The sequence below is a fragment of the Schistocerca serialis genome, chromosome 5, assembly GCF_023864345.2.
Source record: "Schistocerca serialis cubense isolate TAMUIC-IGC-003099 chromosome 5, iqSchSeri2.2, whole genome shotgun sequence".
NCBI lineage: Eukaryota > Metazoa > Arthropoda > Insecta > Orthoptera > Acrididae > Schistocerca > Schistocerca serialis.
The window spans coordinates 69,767,031-69,788,081 of NC_064642.1; the positions used below are offsets into that span (position 1 = coordinate 69,767,031).

At 39.4% G+C, this 21,051-nt stretch overlaps 1 protein-coding gene across 1 annotated transcript in view; it reads right to left on the reverse strand.

Annotated features, from left to right (window-relative positions):
• The window catches only part of LOC126480799 (uncharacterized), a 747,086-nt gene that overhangs the window by 9,760 nt on the left and 716,275 nt on the right, over window positions 1–21,051 (reverse strand). Inside the window, exons 8-10 of the mRNA XM_050104114.1 lie at window positions 13,917–14,033; window positions 13,597–13,748; window positions 6,955–7,301 (exon numbers count right to left, since the gene is read on the reverse strand). Coding sequence (XP_049960071.1) covers window positions 6,955–7,301; window positions 13,597–13,748; window positions 13,917–14,033 — 616 coding nt within the window. The remainder of the gene's footprint in view (window positions 1–6,954; window positions 7,302–13,596; window positions 13,749–13,916; window positions 14,034–21,051) is intronic.

Here is a 21,051-nt window from a genome sequence, read left to right on the forward strand (position 1 = left end):
CATTATTCAACATGGTGCCATTGCCGTCAGGGTTCCTCCGAGCCATAATCTATAGGTAGCGGTCATCCACTGCACTAGCAGCCCTTGGGAGGCCTGAGCGAGGGATGTCTCGACAGTTCCTGTCTCTCTGTATCTTGTCCATGTTGAACAACATCGCTTTAGTTCACTCTGAGATGCCTGGACACTTCCCTTGTTGAGAGCCCTTCCTGGCGCAAAGTAGCACTGTAGATACTATCGAACCATGGTATTGACCACCTAGGTATGGTTGAACTACAGACAACACAAACTGTGTACCTCCTTCCTGGTGGAATGACTGGAAGTGATCTGCTGTCAACAACCCCCCCCCCCCCCTCCGCCGTCTAACAGGGGCTGCCTATGCATGCTTGTTTACCTCTTTGGACAGGTTTAGTGACATCTATTAACAGTCAAAGGGCCTGTATCTGTGATGATATAATATCCACAGTCAACGTCTTTCTTCAGGAGATCTGGGAACCAGGGTGATGCAACACTTTTTTTTATGTGTGTATCAAAATATGGTATACAGTCCACTCTCTTCAGTCAGAACAAAATACAAGACTCTTTCTGAAACAAAACAGGTAGACCTGATTAAAGTGCACTGCGAGAGTCTATGAAATGACATACGACTGTGACAGAATGTATAGAGGCAAAATGCAGTTAAAATTAAGTGTCAATCTGTGGCTAAGACAATGATTTCAACAGTGTTCATGTACTGGCCAAGGAAACTAACATTTATAGAAGAGAAGTCCAAGAAGTAATGGAATTCCCATGGGTCTAAGTTCAAGAGAGAGGAGGGTATATGTTTCCAGCTTCTTGGCTTCCTGCCATCAAAGAAGTGAATACGCAGCCACAGTGCACGAGGAACACAAACAACATAAAGGAAACCACCTCCATGGGAAATAATATTTTTTGTAAGCATTTCCCCTTCTTGCTCTGCCTGTTTCAATTCTATACAATGACGACGGATCACCAACTGTAGCCAGAAGACTTTTAACCAATAACTCTTTTTCAGCTTAAGACCAGGAAAACTCCCTTTCTATCCAATGACAATGGCCTGCCAATGGTTGCAACAGGAATTTTACATAATAAAGCCATTTCTTCAGAATGAGAATGTTTAGCTAAATGTGAATGCCGCAAGATCCTGAAGAAAAGCCACAGCAGATGGACACAAAGTGAACCATGGAGGGAAACATGGCATGGCCTAACAACTTCGAAGATTTTACCTTCTATGACAACAGCCATGAAAGTCTGTAGACTTATACAAACAAATGTTACAGATACAGGTCAGTGTCATAAGAATGTAATACATCATCAGGATAACAAGAATATAATATAGGTACATCATGTTCTGGGCTTAAGTGACTCCCACACCAGAGTTAGTTAGGCTAATTAAAAAATTACACAAAATTTAACATGCCATAATACTGGCACAGTTATCAAAGTAGAAGGAAACAGATTTCTGAGACTGAAGGTATATGGCTAACTCTCATAGGCAGCAGAAATTCATAATCTCCTGCAATAGCTGCATGCAGCTACCTTTATGATTAGAACATGACCCACAGCCAGATATTTATTTTGCATGCATAAATGGGGTAACTAGTCTGGAGGTTCTACCTTTTTTGTTCACCTGCATTAGAAATAGATAAGTTAGAAACACACTGAAGATAGCACACTGAAACATTTATGGGTAAGAAAGGTTGCATAAACCAGAATGTCCATACCAGTTTCTTTACTTTTTCTTTTTGTAAACATGGAACTCAAGAGGTAAAACATGACTGTCTGCATACATCGTTGTTTTTTGTCACTTTTCTAAGTTCACAACTTCTGTGTCAAAACCAACAGCCTCCCTATTGATTTTTAAACATGCATCAATAAATGCAGGACCATGTGTGAAATTCCTGTATCATTTAGCAGTGGCATGTTCATTGAATGGGTTTTTACATCCATATAACCACAAGTGAACTGGGAACAGACAAGATGGATACACAAAAATTGTCTGGCTTGTATATATCCAGCACTCTATTGCTAAGAAAACTATACAGCAAGAGTCAAGACACCCGGGCGCTTGCTATGACAGGAGGGCTACATGGATCTCTCCCTCTACACTATTTTCCTTGAACTCTAGAGATTATTCTCAAAGTGAAAGTCGCATAGTACCTACTGATGTATTTTATACGCACTCCTACTCTCGCTGGTGTCTTTTCCTTCCTTTGTGCCTCTCATGGTCAACAGACAAGATGGATCCCTCTAAGCCTGTGATCTGGGTGACCCAACCTCCTCCAATCACTTCTCTTTTTTTCTGCTGCATAGAAGCATGGAACATCAACATTTCTGCAGCAAGAAGACTGAGTTACACTCAAGCACACACACAAGATGAGACCCAGTCACATAGCTAAACGTACTGACTGTGGTCATGTTTTAAATAGATCCTCATCCAAAGAGAAAAAAAGGCTTTTTTAACTGATCCAGTCATCATAATTTGAGTTTTTCCAAATTATTTCATATGAATTCCATGATTAAGTAATTCCTTACATTGCATGTGTATAATTATTACTACTGCTACAATAAACAGCTCATTGTGAGTGGAAAATCACTTGAAATACACCATCAGTGTGATTTTTGCTCAGAAGAAAGTGTGGATGAACAGAGAAATGTTCTCATTGTGGTTACATGAAACATGTATACCAGCAGTCTACCCTCTCAATAATCTGGTCCACTTCTGACATAGCTCAAGAAGAAATGATGTGCAAACCAATGAACTATCATGTGCAGCTATGTTGTTAGTTAATAACATAGTTAAACAATGTTACACATATTTGAAATTATAGCTTTCATTACAGTTCAGTTTTATGGCTTCTAAAAGGAAAACACGTTATGCTAGTAGACCCCAAGCAAAAACTGGAAATTCTAGATTAGTTGAACTGAGGTTCATTCTAGAAAGCCATTGCTGTTGGGTATAATGTTTGATGAGCAACTATTTATGACATCAAAAAGAAAGATGGTTTTATTTGACAGTATGTAATTCAAATGAAGAGCAAGTTGGGAAAATGGAAGGTCATGCAAACGGGTGAAAATGAAGAACTGGACATAGTTCTTTGCAGATGGTTCACACAACAAAGCAGTAAGAGAATTCCACTGGCCCAGTAATAAAGGAAACAGCAATTGTATTTAACAAAGAACTAGGCAGGAGAAACTTGTTTGTACCAAGCAGAGGCTGCCTATCAAACTGTGAAAAACGACATGGCACGTGGCAGCTGACATCACTGGGGAAAGTTGATCAACTATCAAAAAAGATGCAGAAAGGTTTGTAAAGAAGATACGGAAGATAACAGATGCAGCAAATTTACCTGCTGATACTTTGTACGGTGCTGATGAAACCAGCCTCTTATAGAAGACACTTCTTTCAAAGCACGAACGAGGAGAATGTTTGCAGGTACAAACAACAGAAAGTGTGTATTTTGTAATGCAAATTGGAGTCATGAACTACTGTTCATTGTGAGTGGAAAATCACTGTGATCTGAACACAAATCTTATACTAGCTGGCCACCAACATAGTTAGAAAATGCTTTCCTCCAGAACTCTAGCTGCAACAGTTCTAATCATTAGTTCTTCTAGTTCTTGGAAAATATTATATTGTGGGCCTGAAATGTAAAATAGAACTTCTTATTTTCAAGTGTTTAATAATAACACCTGGTTCATCATTATATTTGACCTTGTTTTATTTTCAAGAACAGAGACGTAGTGACTGAAACCATTTCGCACAGGAGTTACTTGCAAGATGCTCACAAATATAGTGTTATGTAGGTAACTAAGTGATGCAGAGTTTCAATGAGGCAGTGTACCATGCAAAGCATCAGCTGTTAGTGTCATTCTACCATGTCTGTCAAACAATGGGGGAAAATGTAGGAAAGAGAGCAAGAGCTCACTATGGGTGGGCATACAGCAGTCAAAACAATTAATATGTTAAAAAGTGACACTGAGCGTTTTCTGAACACACAATTTTTTGTACGGGAGCCAGAAACAGAAACAGTCGCAACACATGGCACTTAACCCAGTGTTGCGAGTTACCAGGGTACACAATGGCTAGAGGATGTGGTGTGGGACACAGACAGACAACACACTGGTGACACTGAAAACTAATATTCATATCTCTCAGTGCAAAGCTAATCAAGCACCTACCTTTTTCTCTGCATGTCACTCTAGTATTATGTAGATCATAAAAACTGTAAGTAGATCATAAAAATTGGTATGCTATCACAGGGGGTAAGAGATGACATCTCTAAGAATAGCTATAAACTTACACTGATTCAGTACACTAGCACTAATCAACTTACAAGGGAAGTAAACAATTTTTCTCACAATTTGCACAACTGCAGTACATACATATACACAAGAAATGTTTAACGGTGGACTTTTGGGTGACCAGTCGAATTGTTTCCTTTTCATGCACAATATTTTGTTGACATTTTGCTGTTAAAGAGTACTCTCAGCCTGGTATCCAACCAGAGTAATTGGAGTGCAGGAAATGAGTACACTTTAAAGCAAACCTCACAGCTTCTGGCAAAGGCGACTGAATTGCCCATCAAAATGTTGTGCTTAAAATGGAAACAACAAATTAGCTGATCACCCGGAAGTACACTATTAATAAATCCTGGCCAGAAAATCTGAGAGACTGTATGACAAATGCTGCTGTAGTATCAATTGATTTTGACGAATCAAGGTTCACGGTTTTATGAGGCAGTTGACTACTGTTTGAGAACATTATCCACTGAGCAAAGGTGTTAGTGGAACCAGCAGTCTACTGTTTGCCCATACTGCATACCAGTCTTGTCAATTTCTTTCTTTCTTTTCCCCTCATCTCCCAACAAATCCCTGCATTATAACACTGTTTCATGTTTCTTTGGAAAGAAACAATAATATTGATCACTGTTGTATGTCTGTGAGAAGGCGTAATCAAGGTCTAATAAGGAAATGTAATGAAACGAGCAATTATTTATCAATATATTCATACATCTATCACAGTGAAGTGATACAGGGCTATACTTTCTTTGAAAATAAGTTGCAATTGTGATATAAACATGAATGTATCAATAAATATATGTTCATTTGATCATGAATCCATTTTTTACCTCACCACAATGATCATCATCATCATCATCATCATCATGTTAGACATATGTCATCATTTAGCACAGTCTACAAAGTGTTCTTGAAGATTCTCCAGAAAAGATTGGAACTATATCTAAAAGAGGTAATAGATGAGAAACAAGTGGGGAATTTATGAGAAACAAATCCACCACTGATCAAATGTTTGTACTAAAAGCAGCCATATCAAAATACTGAAAATACGACAGAGCAGAGGCCACATTGTCTGTTGATTTTAAAAAAAAAAAAAATTACAACAGCATAAACAGAGAATTAAGTGGCAGAAATTGCAGAAGTTTTGAATACAAAAGAAGATAAAAAGTCTTGTAAAAGATGCACTGGAAGGCTCAAACAGGATCATGAAACTGGACGCAGATTATTATATCAATTCTGATGTAAAACCAGGTGCTATCAGAGAGAAGGAATTTCACCACTCTTGTTCAACATAATAATACAGGAAGCACTGGATACAGCAAACGAAGGAGAAGAGGGAATCAAATATGATAGCACTTGCCTATGGACATGACACGGCATTAAGCTAGATGACTTGAAAATACTGGCAAGAAAGCTATTTAAAAAAGGAAGGGAAGTTGGAATAGAGGTAAATTATGAGGAAAATCATGAATGTGGAAAGAAATTACTAGACAAACTGGCAGGAAACCATGTGGAGTGTTTGAAGAAGCAGATGAGTTTAAATGTCTGCGGTTGGTAGCAAACAACAGAAATTATGAGAAACAAAAAATAAAAGCAAGGACCAAAGGAGCACCCAGAGCATCATATTCCCTCGACAAATTACTGTTAACCATTTTATTTTTTTCAAGAGAAAGAATATATAAAACCATAACTAGGCAAGTGTTATAATTTGGAGAACAGATAAGTACAAAGGAAAAAAAAATAAAATGCTGCAGAAGAAAAGTGGATCAATTTATATGAGGTAGGAGAATGCTGAAGAAGAAATAACAGGAAGCTCAGAGAGATATATAATGAGCCAGACTTAGTTTGGGAAGCCAAGATAAGTAATTTGAGATTGGCTGGCCATGCCTATAGGAAAGAGAAAGGATCAAGATAGAGAGAAGTGTCAGAGAAGAAACCTGAATGACAAAGACCTTTAATTAGACTAAAAATAAGATTCACAGACCAGGTAGCCAAGGGTTTTCGGACACTATGAACAAGGGAATAACACCCCAAGCAAAAGATGCTGTGGAGGAGCTACTCCACAAGATCAAGAACTGACTGCTGTTCTCAGGGCCAGAAGAGTAAGTAATAGTATTATTACCAATCCTTTCCAAAGAAACACAATTTGTTATAGCAATACTAGTGTTTGGTGGAAGATTTGGAAAAAAATGATGTAACTGACTATCGGTCTACCACTTTAACCAATTGCACTAATGCTGCTGCATGACAGCTGGCACTCTCGTACGGTATTCGACACATATGTAAACAAATTTCGGGCTTGCAGCCGGTCGTCGTTTAATACTTCGCACGATATTTCAACTGGCAGGTGTCCAGTTGAAATATTGTGCGAAGTATTGAACGACGACCGGCTGCAAGCCCGAAATTTGTTTGAACAGTCAATTCGCCGGGAAAATTTTAAAATTCACACATATGTAAACCTTTGAACCTCAATTTTTTGAAAATGCTTGAGAAGTGCATAGTGCTAGAACAGCAATTGTTGCGTGTAGGTATGTGTTACAATTGTGCAAAAGATGAGTAAAATCTGTGATCTGTCCCGTGTGTGGCTTCCTCGGTTAGTGGACAACATTCTTTGTACGATGACAGTCAGGTGCGTACCCCGTCTAGACGCGTCTGCCTCTGCCGGAAGTGACGGTGTCGGTGAGGGTGAGCTGCCCGTCTCGTCGGCGTCGGCATCTGGCGAGTAAGCACGCCGGAAGGAGTACTCTGAACGCGTGGAGGGCAGTGGCGACGGCAGTGGCAGGCCCAGTGGGTAGCCGGCACCACCGGAGCCCCCACTGCGTGTGCGCATACGGCTGCTGCCAGCCACGGCCCGTGCCCCTTCACGTGACAGCTGTGGGCACGACGCACCCTCATCCTCCGAGCAGCTCGCAGACAGTGGCACCGGCCGGATCCAGTTGCGCAGGTCCTGCAGCGGCGCTTGGAAGCACGACAGCAGCTTCCTGCTGCAATAACACACACACAACCACTCTCGTCGGAACTTCATTTCGAAGAGTCCAGATTGACATGTAAACGGGTGGAACATTACGGGGGAGGATGGGATGGGACGGATTGTAACAAGCTGTGAATATAAGGGTTTCTTGTGAGAAACAGGAGGGAATCATGGAAATATTGAAAAACCTGGAAAGCAGGTACTTGAATGTAGATGCAATTATACTGTGAAAGACTACTTACAAAGTTTCAAGAATCAGTATTAAATGGAAAAGTCTACAGATATTCTTAACCCCCCCCCCCCCAATGTACTGCTCTCATAGGGAACATCAAATGAAAATTTGATGAATTACAGCATGCACAGAGGCATTTATGCAATTTCTTCCCACACTCTATACACAACTGAAATGGGAAGAAAACCTACCAAATAGCAGGATGCTGAATACTCTCTGCCATGCAGTTCACAGCAGTTTGCGGAATATGTGGACTAAAGTTTTGAAGTTCATGGGGGGACGGTGGCATCATCTGATAACATCAGAATTTACCCTATTCTTGCCATGTCAACTTGTGTTATAGTTGTGTATTTTGTGCTTTTGAGTCTTCCTAGTCTGTATTTTGTTGTTTGCTTTGTTTCCGTGGTACACTGTCAAGGTTCCATGATGACTGAGATACTTTTCCACTAAACAGCCCAGATACAGTACTTTATTTTACCTTATCGACCGTAAGCTTGTTGTACGAGCCTCTTCCATTTCAGTTTGTCAAGTGGATTGGTTGCTCTGAGTAGGTATGCATCTTAATTTTACCATCTCAGAGCTTCTCTCACTACCCAATTCAGGATCTTCCTCTACCTCTCATTCCAACTACTGTCCTAGAGAATGCCACTGTAGGTAGCCCATTCTCCGACATTCTTGTTGTGTGACCAGCCCACCTCAACTTTCTCTTCTTTACCACTTCAATGTTGTAAAGGTGTTTGTATAGTGATTTATTTTTTCGTATTCTCCATTATGTGTTATTTTCATTGGTTACAGGTACAAAATCTTTTCTTAATATTTAATTCTGTCTTTCTTTCTACATAGTAAAACCTCACATTCATAAATATTACTAGTACAACAGTTGACAGATAAATGTGATTTTTGAGGTTAGTGATCTTTTCTTCAAGATACTGATACAACTGTGTTGTATTAGTTGTTGTTAGATAGGTAAATATTTCTATATTCACTCTGTTGTCTTCGCTAAAAAGGGAATCCATCTTAGGATCTTTCAAAAAGCACACCTGTTTTGATATATCAAATTGAACTTTACTTTCTTCAAAACACATGAGCAAAATACACAAAAACGTTCACCACCCCTTCCCGTTTCCAGTAAGGAAAATGACATCTGGTATATCACCTCCTATACTTTGTCTGTGAAATTCGCTTTGACTGCCTAATGAGACTCTTTGTGTTTCGCCAACAACACAATGAATTTTCACCTTTAACTCGCAAATGTTTCGGTGTCTACATACACCATGGTTTTAAGATAAGCCAAGAGAAAAAAAAATTGCAAAGGGTTATGTCACATGACCCAGGTGGCCTTGTCAATAACGATTATGGAAGAACAGGTGATTCAAGGAACTGCCCATGGAGCAACCCCATTGTTTCACAGGAACTATCACAGGTGGTACCATCCTACTGAAACAATAACTCTTCAACATCGATTCCACTGAAATGAAGCCACAAAAATCTTTTGTCATCACATGGTATTGGTTTCTATTACTTGTCATGCATCATTTTCCCCTCTTGAACCACGCTAGCATTCACTGACCTCCAAGACATGGCAGTTCTGTTTATTCACAAATCCATTTAAATGGAAGTGTGCCCCTTCACTAAAGATGATGATCCTTGCAAAACTGTCATCTTCTGAGAAACCAGACAACAAAATCTCATTATTGGCTTTTTTTAGCTGCTGCATTAACAGAATTCTGTAAGGGTAGTAATGGAGATAATAGTGGATAATTCACCGTACGAAAGAATACCTTATCCCAATTCTTGGGAATGGCGAAGAACCAGCTTCATTGGACTGTCACACTGTCTACATCTACATCTACATTGATACTCCGCAAGCCACCCAACGGTGTGTGGCGGAGGGCACTTCACGTGCCACTGTCATTACCTCCCTTTCCTGTTCCAGTCGCGTATGGTTCGCGGGAAGAACGACTGTCTGAAAGCCTCCGTGCGCACTCTAATCTCTCTAATTTTACATTCGTGATCTCCTCGGGAGGTATAAGTAGGGGGAAGCAATATATTCGATACCTCATCCAGAAACGCACCCTCTCGAAACCTGGCGAGCAAGCTACACCGCGATGCAGAGCGCCTCTCTTGCAGAGTCTGCCACTTGAGTTTATTAAACATCTCCGTAACGCTATCACGGTTACCAAATAACCCTGTGACGAAACGCGCCGCTCTTCTTTGGATCTTCTCTATCTCCTCCGTCAGACCGATCTGGTACGGATCCCACACTGATGAGCAATACTCAAGTATAGGTCGAACGAGTGTTTTGTAAGCCACCTCCTTTGTTGATGGACTACATTTTCTAAGCACTCTCCCAATGAATCTCAACCTGGTACCCGCCTTACCAACAATGAACTACGAAAATGTTCTGCACCAACTGGTCCTGAACTCTTAACATCTGCTGTAGAACCCATGCAAAATATTGATGCATTTGATGCTTCATTGCACCCCAGAGTCACGCGAAGACATCTCACAGTTGCTGCATAACTTTCTCCAGTCTGATAAAATGTTCTAACTATTACCACATGCTATGCAATAATAAACCGCTCCATGACCACACACACACTGAAGAATTATGAGAAATTCAGAACAAAGTAATAATGGAATGTTTACAGAAAACAAAATTATACAAAACAATGTGATAAACAGACAAACAAAAATATACTACACAATTCAAAAGCAGCATGCTTTTTGAAGGTGCATAACTTTGGATTTTCTTGGAGATATCTGAAAGTAAAAAATGAGTCAAGTGTTTCAATACCTGAACAAAGAAATATCTTGCACAGTGCATAAATAAGAACATAAACTGATAAAACCATTTTTATTAAATTGCCTTAGACAGTGATAAAGCCATCTCTCCTGAATGGGAAAAATGCAGTTGGTTCGGACATTATTTGGTTCAGGGCTTCAAAATATGTCTGACATGTGAGTAAGTATATATTTGGTGAAGCAAATATATGTCTTTGTTTTCAAGCATTTGAGTGACACTTTCCCTGTTCTTTCACTTCTAGACAGCTTATCATGCCAACACTGTCAAATAAGTCAAAACCTTGACCGTTAATGAAGCTTACCATAGCTAGTTCCTCAATTCTTTATGTTCTGATTATTTGTTTCTCAAAACCTGACTTTCAGCGTTAGGTATTGGGCTAGGTGAAGTAACACAGTGTTCACATTTGATCTAGCGAGGAATCACCGTGTATATGGGTATGTGGTCAAAACCAATGCGCAATCATCCCAATGGAAACTGCCAAGACTTTTTTTAAAAAAAAGACAAGTTCTATCACAGGTGCAGGTTCATCTCACTGTTTTCTTCAATTACAATGGGACAGTGCACAATGAGTTCCTGCCTCATGGTTGTACAGTCAATAAGGAATACTACCTGGAGGCTATGAGCCCTCTGCATGAAACAAGACAGAAAAAATGACCAAAAATGTGGCACGACCATTCATGGAAACTGTATCATGATAATGTTCCCACTCACATCTCAATGCCTGTTCTTGATTTTTTGGCAAAAAAACTATACCTGAGGCTGAAGAGAACTATGAAAGGATGTTGTTTCTCCACCACTGTCAAGATAGAAAGAGAATCGCTGATGAAACGGAACACCATATTGAAAAGTGAGTTCCAGAAGTGCTTCCAAAATTGAAAAAAAGTGCTGATGCAGTTGTATTATATATTGGTGGGGTGGGGGTGGGGGGTGGGGGGGGGGGGTTACTTCGAAGGGGACAAAGTTGAATGATGAATAAATAAAGGTACTTTACGAAAAACAAAAATTTGCATCACGTTTTAATCACACCTCATATGGTAATTGGTTATTAAGTCACCTAGTCACTCATGTTACTTTTAATAACTTCACATTTTATACAATATACTTATGAATAATTATATGCTTTTGTATATAGATGTAATGTACTGTACTGTTTTAGGCTGTGTGCAAGTACAGCTTTTCGATTGCTGGTAGTCAGTCCCCTAACAGGGTGTTAGTACAACCTTTAATTAATAAAATGAATTGCATTATGCTGACTGCCCACCGGACCAAATAAGTCACCCTCTTAAAAGAATATGCTGGTCACTTAGGAGTGCCACAGATGGGTAAAACTACCAAGCGGTCATGTGACCATGCATCATTGATGTAAGTTATGACAGTACCAGCTGGTTGTACAGAATTAGTGCAGTAAGCTGTACCAACTGGTTGTACAGAATTAGTGCAGTAAGCTGTAATGTTTGCTCAAGTGTCCACAGCCACACTGTGAATAAAGTTGCACAATTTGTTGTTACATGAACCCTGACTGTCCAACGTGTATCCCAGGAATGGAGAACCACTCATCATCAGCGGAAAGTTCCACGGGACTGGAAGAAGGCCCAGGTCATACCAATCTATAAAAATGGTAGAAAATCAGATGCACATAATTACCGGCCAATTTCACTGACATCGATTTGTTGTAGAAACAGCAGTCATGCGAGATACAGCTGGCCCTCTTTGTGCATGATATACAACAGGCTCTAGATTCTGGCTCCTAGGTTAATGCCATATTTTTTGACTTTCGAAAGGCATTTGACTCAGTTCTGCACTGTCACTTGCTCCAAAAAGTGCGCACTTACAGTCTATCCAATGACATATGCAGTTGGATAGAGAGTTTTCTAACAGACGGAGAGCAGTATGTCGTCCTGAAGGGGAAGACTTCAACAGAAGCAGCATAATAGGTCCACTGCTTTTTATGATTTACATAAACAATCTGATTGATGGTATTTGCAGTGGCATTAGATTGTTTGCCAATGATGCTGCAGTCTACAGGAAAGTAGTGTCACACGAAAGTTGCGAACAAATCAATAAGGATTTGCAGAAAATAAATGTGTGGTGTAATGACTGGCAGTTATCTCTCAATATTAGCAAGTGTAACCTACTGCATGTAACAAGGCGAAAATCCCCATTAATGTATGAGTACAAAATAAATGCCCAGTCTTTGGAAGCGGTTACAAGTGTCAAGTATCTGGGTGTGACTATTCGAAATGATCTCAAATGGAATGATCAGATTACACAAGTAACGGGCAAGGCGAACTCTAGATTGCGGTTTATTGGTTGAATCCTGAAGTGATGCAGTCCTTCAACAAAGGAAATTGCTTTCAATATGTTAGTTCGTCCAGTTTTAGAGTATTGTTCATTTGTATGGTAACCTTAACAGTTGGGTCTCATTCAAGAGATTGAGAAGGTCCAAAGAAGAGCAGCAAGATTCGTGACTGGTACATTTAGCCATTGCAAGAGCGTTACAAATCTTATAAAAAGTTTGAAGTGGGATACACTTGCAGATAGACGACACGCTAAATGGAAGGGGCTGCTCACTAACTTCCAAAATCCGATCTTCGCTGAGGATATAGAGCATATATTATTACCACATATATGTAAATGTAGATCATGTAGTAGGAATAGTAATTATAAAAAGATCCAAACAAACAAGGATCAGAAGTAAGTGTCACTTCTTATCAATAACAATCGGTTTAAAACCTGACAGGAATTACTAATGACAGTGAACATAGGTTTTGAGTGAACACTGCAAAGCGAACTGCATGCAATGCACATTTGCAGTCAGGTACCTCACAGAAGACCATTGATCACAGTAGAATATGAAGCTGTAGGTGGGGCCACAAATACGACTGGCTGCTGAATCACCCTATCTTAATCCTACAGATACAGAAAATGTCTGGTACCATAGGAACAGTGGGTGAAATACAGCAACCAGCACACTAACAATCTTGCAGCTCTGTTGAATGTAATCCTCAATGAATGGCATCAGCTAGATGTAGTTATACCTAAACTTGTGGATTATCTTCCCAGCCAGACTGTAGGCATTGCCAAGGCTAGAGGCAGTGTTAAAAGATATTAGTGTGGCATCTCTCACTTGTTACAACTAGCACAATTTTATTTATTGACAAAGCAGATGATTCTGATGCTCGTATGAGACTGCGTATTTTGAGACAATTTTTGTTCTGCCACAAATGAGAATATTATAGGTTCATAAAGAAAGTAGTGGAATCAACTCACTCATTTCGGTCTGCATATTCGCCAAATGTCGCCTTGGTGTACACACAGACAGAACATTTCTTCCTTTTACAAGTGGCCAGATGCTTCATCCCCTTCTTGAATTGGTTGTTCAGTGATGCACTCTGCCGGGCAATGAATTTCAGTTCTGAAACCTTAAAAAGCGAAAACTGAATGCAGATGTCAAAGTTAAATACTAATATGTTATTTAAAAAAAATCAACCACAATCATGAAAAAAATAGCTAAGATGTGAATATAAAATGACAAAGATATGTGAGATAAAATATACGAACATAAAACCAGATGAGGGAAAAATACTTACTTCCTTCTCCAGGCCACAAACATTTTGACTAATCCGCTTCTTCTGCTGAGATAGATCAACCAAATAGTGACCAACGCCCTTCCTTTCTTCTTTCAGGGTCTCCTTGAGTTTCTCATTCTACAACAACATCAATGGTTCATTTAAAGCACTAAAGTTTGTTATCCAAATGTCAACTCAGAATAAGATCAGAAGAAAATTTTATTACAGGATCTACTTGTTGTTTAAAGCATCCCAGAAGATTACATCATTTTGGCGAGGGTATATCATTTATAGCCTGGAATTTGCATGAAATGATTTAGACACTGTGAAAACTTCAAAAATAATGACCAGGCAGGACTGAAATCTGTCTCCTGCATGTTAGGAATCTAATATCCTAATCACTCCACTACTTAGATCACTGGGAACCACAGCCTATGATAATGGCATTTGTCTGTTGTGAAATTACTTCTAAAGCCCCCACCCCCCCACCCCCTTTACGTCGAAGTGAACACAATTAACAGCAAACAAGAATTCTTTCTGATGTGTAAATGCTGGTGCATGGTGTTTGGTCATACGCAGGTCACATTCACAAGTATTTTCTTGTGATTCGCTGGGTGTCAGTTTTAGAGTGTGACATCAAAGGAAGTTCATGTCCTCTCCGCTTCAGCACTAGTTTCAATGATAGACACAGTGCATCCACTTCGCCACAAGTGCCGTTTCTTGCACACGAACTGTTGTTTGTGTTTATTGCAAGTGGTTTTTGTAGTTATGGTGTACTTCTCTTGATAGAAGAGTACATATCATACAGGTGCTTGTGGGAGCCTAAAGATCCACACAAAAAGAGATGTTTGGCAAGAAATTGCTGAAGGTATCTGTTTTAACACTGCAGTTTAGCTACTATTTTACAAAATTTAAATAAATTGATGGAGTGTGAAATTGTTTTCACTCCGATCAAAATGTGGCTAGGCTTTCATATCGTTTCACATTATATTACTCATTTTTAATAACTGTACCTCTAAAGAATTTAAATTTATAGAATCCATGAGTGCTTCACATATGGCACTACATACTTCTAGAAAGTATTTGGAACACAGATGTGGTCGATATACGAATAAATTTTTGAGGCTAGCATAGCTGTGACCTGTTGATAAGAATCACATTGTTAGTGCTTGTCTCTTTCTGCTGCTACAGAAGCTTTGTGTCCTGATTTGAAATCTTCAGTTCAATTGCAGCTAGAAGAAGGCGAAAAGGACGAGGATGATGATCCAGAAAAAATCAAGCGATGGTTGCAGCTGCAAATCACTAATCAGAGTCAAACCACCACTTCTTTTGCGCCTGCACAAAAATTCAGACACACACATTTTTGTGTGCTCGCTATACAAAATGAACCAAGTTGTATGTTTCTTCTCTACATCACACTGTAATGAATACAGATTACACAACTTCACCACAACAACATTTTAGCACCAAAAAACAAAACACACAGTACACTCTCTCTTCCATTTGCTCTAGTGTAAATGCTTATTTGCAGGTACAAGTCAATAACTGTGCACACAAACAAACCCCTGTGCATTGCTTGTGAATTTGCATTCGCTTGTGTTTACTCATGTTCGCTTCAGTGTAAAGGGGGCTTAATATTACCTGACCCATGATCAGTAAACAGTGCATTTGGTGTTCATTCCTTCCCCATAGGAAAAAAAGTAATCATATCCTTGCTATCATTTCATGAGAGTTCTTAAGATGTTAATGAACAAAAATATTTAAGATACCCACAAACATTCTTCCAAGAACGTGAAGTATTTGCTGCCACACGCTGAAAACATTTTGATGGACACCATTGAAAACTAAGGAAAAATGAAAAACATATACAGAAATACACAGTTTCACATTCACAATCAGAACGCCACATAGGTGGGACTAATTTATTTACACCCACTTAATCAAAATAAATCTCCTATTCCTTCCGAATTAACAGCACATTCTGTTCAAAAATTACATTCATTTGATATAGAATATTTACATGACTGATTTTCTGATAATGGTGTAATTATTATTAAAGTGTCAGCAATACAAATTGAATTAATTTTGTACAAACTATCACTTTTGCTAAACTACACCTACATCAAACGAAAAAGGCTGTATTGAAGAGCAACATTCACCTGGAGTTAGTAATGCTTTGCAGGTGTTAAACTGCTACTTTGTCATATTTCTATGGTAGAAAGGACTACTCTCATCTAAAACTTATCACAAAATCATGGGCATTCAGCTACTTTACTACAGTAGACTACTGGTATGACAAGCTTGTGTTTGATAAGGCTATTATACATGTCTCCCCTTATGTAATGTTAATATCAGCTTAAGCAAACAAACACATAAAAATAGATACGACAGTCGCAAATTCGCCATAGAAGACATCGCCTGTAGAAGTGAGCTACCACAGAGGAGCTAATGAATACTGTGTGGGCATGGCGTGGAGCAGATGCAAGTATGCTGCCTAGAACAGAAATATAAGTCACAGAACTGAAAATCACTGCATCAGAATCCTCAAAAAAGAACTATATCTATAACTGAAAAGACAGACTAACTATAACTGTATCAGAAAGACGAGGTAATTCAGTTACACATAGAGAATGAGCAACGGAATAACATAAGAGCATTAAAGAAAGGAGTAAAAAAAGAATATACAAAGTGGAAATGTGATGCCTCAAAGCAGTTTCTTACTGTTGGAAACGTATATTTAATTATGTCTTGAGCACAACAATGTCCCAGAAATACTTATAGCACAACAATTTCCCAGAAATATTTATCATTAATCTAAGCTCCAACTAAACATTGTTGATGGACCCTATTATTGGATAACAAACTACTTTTCTTCCATTTTATCATAGATCTTGCTCAATCTGTCTTCTGTTTTATAAATATGCAAGTTTTGTTGCTAATACTTTTGTCTGATAGTGTATATTATCATGAATATTACTTCCAAACTTTTCGTCAACATGTCACATAAATTTGTTACACAAATGTAACATTCTGTATATTTCTCTTTTCAAAGGAGTGAAGTAATTTTTAATCAACTGAATCAAAAATAATATTGTGAAAAAGATAACAAAATGTGTCATTTGAGGTCCAGAAGTGCTTCAGTCTCTTTTTCACTGCCCTGAGTTATAGCAGTTTTGCTTTCTCTGAAATTGCCTGCAACATGTAATAAAGAGACACCTACAGTAAGTCTTTCAAAGACCTTGCTACTGTGGTAATACTGGTTCCCATCAGATCATCGAAGTAAAACACTGTTAGGCTTAGCTAGCACTTGGATGGGCGACAGACTGGACTGCTGCGCACTGTTGGCAAGCATGGCGCACTCAGCCCTTGTGAGGCCAACTGAGGAGCTACTTGACTGAGAAGTAGCGGCTCTGATCACAAAAACTGACAACGATGGAAGAGTGGTGTGCTGACCACATGGTCCTCCATGTCTGCATTCAGTGATGTCTATTGACTGAGCACGACATGGCAGTCGGTCGGTACCACTGAGCCTTTCCAAGGCCTGTTCGAACAGAGAGTATTTTACAGTAAGTATCAAAAGTACAGGGTGGGCCTAAAGTCTTTGCGTAATATCAATATATACTTACAAAAACTACAGTACTTATAAGTTTGTAGTTTATGGCAAATGAAAAAAAGAACCACCAAATTTTTGTTACAATGTCAATAAACTTTAACATGTGCACCAGCTGTTGCTTGAAGAATATCCAATTGATATTTGGTTTCATGCCAACTTTTGACAACATTCCTTGTTTAACACCAGCAGCAGCATTTATTATCCTCCTTCTGAATGCATCCAAATCAGGTACTTGTATAGTGTAAACCCTGCACTTTATGTAGCCACACAAAAAGAAACCCAGAGATGTTATAACTGGTGAGCTTGCTGGTGAGGCAGTAGGATCGTGACTTGCCAGGATATGTTTCATCAAGAAATTTTCTAACATTTAATCCCCAATGTGATAGTGCACAATTTGTTGCAAAATCAAATCAGGCTGCAAGTCACTCATTTTTGGTTCCACAAATGGTTCTAGCAAATCCAGATAAATGTTAGCTGTTACAGATTTTTTATCAAAAAAGAAATGGCCAATGACTGTTATGCATTAAAGAGCACAAACATTCATTTTAGGAGAATCCCTAATGTGATCTATAGCAACGAGTCAACTTTTCAAACCCCATGCCCTCACACTGTGTTGTGGAAAGCAGCCTCATCTCAAAAGCAAATTCATTGAAGATACTTATTGCCGGTGTTGATTTGTGCCGATATCTCAGTCAGAAAAGCTGTTCAAGAAGTTTCATCGCCTGGTTGTAATGTGTGTCTTATCTGGCAGGACCTTATATACATGCAGGTGCAATCTGCCACACAGAATTATTCACACTGTGGTTCTAGGAATCCTTAATTCATGAGATGTATGTTGAGTAGGTTTGGAAGGGTTGTGCAAGAATGCCTGTTGTACAGCTCCGACACCTTATTCACCGACTGAAGGCCGCCCTGTTCGCGAAATATCCAGCACATTGCTGGTCTGTTCAAACTTCACATACCAGGCAAAAATACTCCTATCAGATGAATCTCTTCCATATTATCTTCAAAAACTTCACAACACAGCAACTAGAGATTCTGTCTCATCACACACTGCACCTTCTCCACATGTGATGCAATTTTACAATAGTGATTGTAGAGCTCTCTAATCAGCTTCTACCTGCGACAGAGATATGCAAACAAACTTGATGGTTTATTCTTTCACTTGTCACAAACCACAAATCTGTAACTTCTACAGTTAAATATCAATAACTGTACAAAGATTTTAGGCCCCACCCTGTATATTTGAAAGCCACCCTGCTATTCTCATATGTGTTTTATTAACCACAGAATACATATCATTGGGTTCATAGGCTTTGGGCAAGAGGTTATGTTCTTCTCTGGCTGTAGTTGCTCATGGATGACCTTGTCCTAGAGTTCTCCAAAGATCCCCCGGCAGCAGCAAAATTTCATAGAATTTGCTAGCCATACGTTGCTATGAGCCACCTTCTATCCTTGACCCCTTGCTTTGTCTTGTGAGCTCGAGTACTTGAACTTATCCACACCCCATCCACTCATCAGTGATTAGTACTTGTGACATACCCAGGTGCGTGTAATGACCTTATGGTTTATCTGGTGTAACTGTGATGTTCCACTTTAAGCTGCTCCAGATTCAATGTTTTGTCAGCATATATCCAGATGCCTGGACTCAGGTCCATATGCACAAGGTAACTGAGGCACTGCAATAATGTGGGGCATGCCAACAATGTAACACAAACAGAATGATGAGAAGCAAGGTATACTGGAAAGCTGGCTATGGACTGTGATGCAATATACAGTATGTGTCATCTCACTGCTGTTGCTGTACGAAAGTCATTACTGTAAAAAGTGTGACGACCTTGTGTGACAAAGCAGCATACAAAAGAGGTTCCCATACTGTGGATAAGGAATCCAGCATAGTTTGTGGTAATGCTCCCCATTATTGGACAAGCAATTCTGGATATCAGCAACCGTCTGTGCTGGTGGTGTCCAGACTGTTCTCTGACCTAGAGCATCCCATGTATGTTCAACCGGATTTAACTCCGAAGAGTGAGCTGGACACTTTAAGCACGAGAAGTCGTCATGTCTCAGGTGTGCTATATGGTAGAACATTACCATCTGTCAAATGAAACCCACATACATACACTTGTACCGTTGCAAAATTGTGTAAAACATGGAGGTGGCCAGGTTAAATCCTGGTGGTGAAAGAAATTTTCATAGCTATTATTTGGCCAGAAATGGGAGGAGAGATTGTGGCGTAAAGTTCTTGACCAGCAGGCTTATTGCCAATGTCCTGGATTAAATTCCACTGTGTCTCACAGAGTGAGGACATGTGATACTGCTGATGATGACATGTCTGTCAGACGTGACGTTAACACCGAATTTTTTTTTAGTTATTTGTTGACGTGTTACATTTCAAGCATATTAATCCAACTACTTTCCTGCTTTGCTGATGCAAGTTGCAACCCTCTGCTAGTAGAAGGCTCTGAACTGTAGCATGTTACAGGGCGGTGTGTAATTTAATTATGTTTGTGTGTGAGAAACATTGTTCTGTAATTGATTTTATAACTGCAGAAAAGTGCCCCCAACTGAAACAGAAGAGACTGGACACCTGTCAACAATTTCTTTTGCGTTTTAAGCATGAGGACGATTGATTCCTCAGCAACAATGAGACAGGTGATGAAAGCTGGGTTCACTATTTCAAACCAAAACACAAGGAGGTCATCAATGGAGTTCCACCACAAAATAACACCACTGGCACAAAAGTTCAAGATCATGCCATCAGCAGGTAAAGTCATGCTCACAGTTTTATAGGATGTTCAAGGTGTAGCACATTTGGAATTTGTGCCTAAAGAAACCACCATAAACTCTGTAAGATACTGTAAGATCCTAAAAAAAACTGAAAGCATGAATTTGAAGAGTTAGTCCACACATGGAGTACACTCTCCTTCAGTATGACATTGGCACAGCACACATCAACTCTGCGACACCTGTAACAGTCCAACCCTTGGGATCATCATCATCATCATCATCATCATCATCATCATCATCATCATCCATACAGTCCTGCACTGGTCCAATTTGTACACATTCAAGGCCTTCATTCTTATACTGAAGGAGCAGCGCAAGCAGAGGTGAGGTTGCAGCTGTGTAAACAAAGTCATACATTCTACAGTGATGGTATCAACCAATTGGTCTCTCATTCAGAGAAATGTGTTCATTGCCAGGGTGGCTGTGTTGAGAAATAAATATCTGGACATTAAGAGCACGGGCGCAGGATGATGATAAAGTTTGTTTTATTTAAAAAGCTTTAACGGTTTGCACACAAAAATTTGGAGGCATTACTTTTCAGCACACCCTTGCATTTCCTATTTTGAAATGAGTAAAGAGAGTTATCCAGAATTGCGAAGACCATGCGTCAGATGGGGCTTTGTAGAAGCACAAATCGACTGCCAGCCCTGCAAGAGGGAACTGGGGCCTGGTCCCTAAAAACATTCCTCATTCCTGTGGTGGTCAAGTTCTCGTTCCTGAACAGTCATGTCTTACTACAGTGTTTAAGTTTCT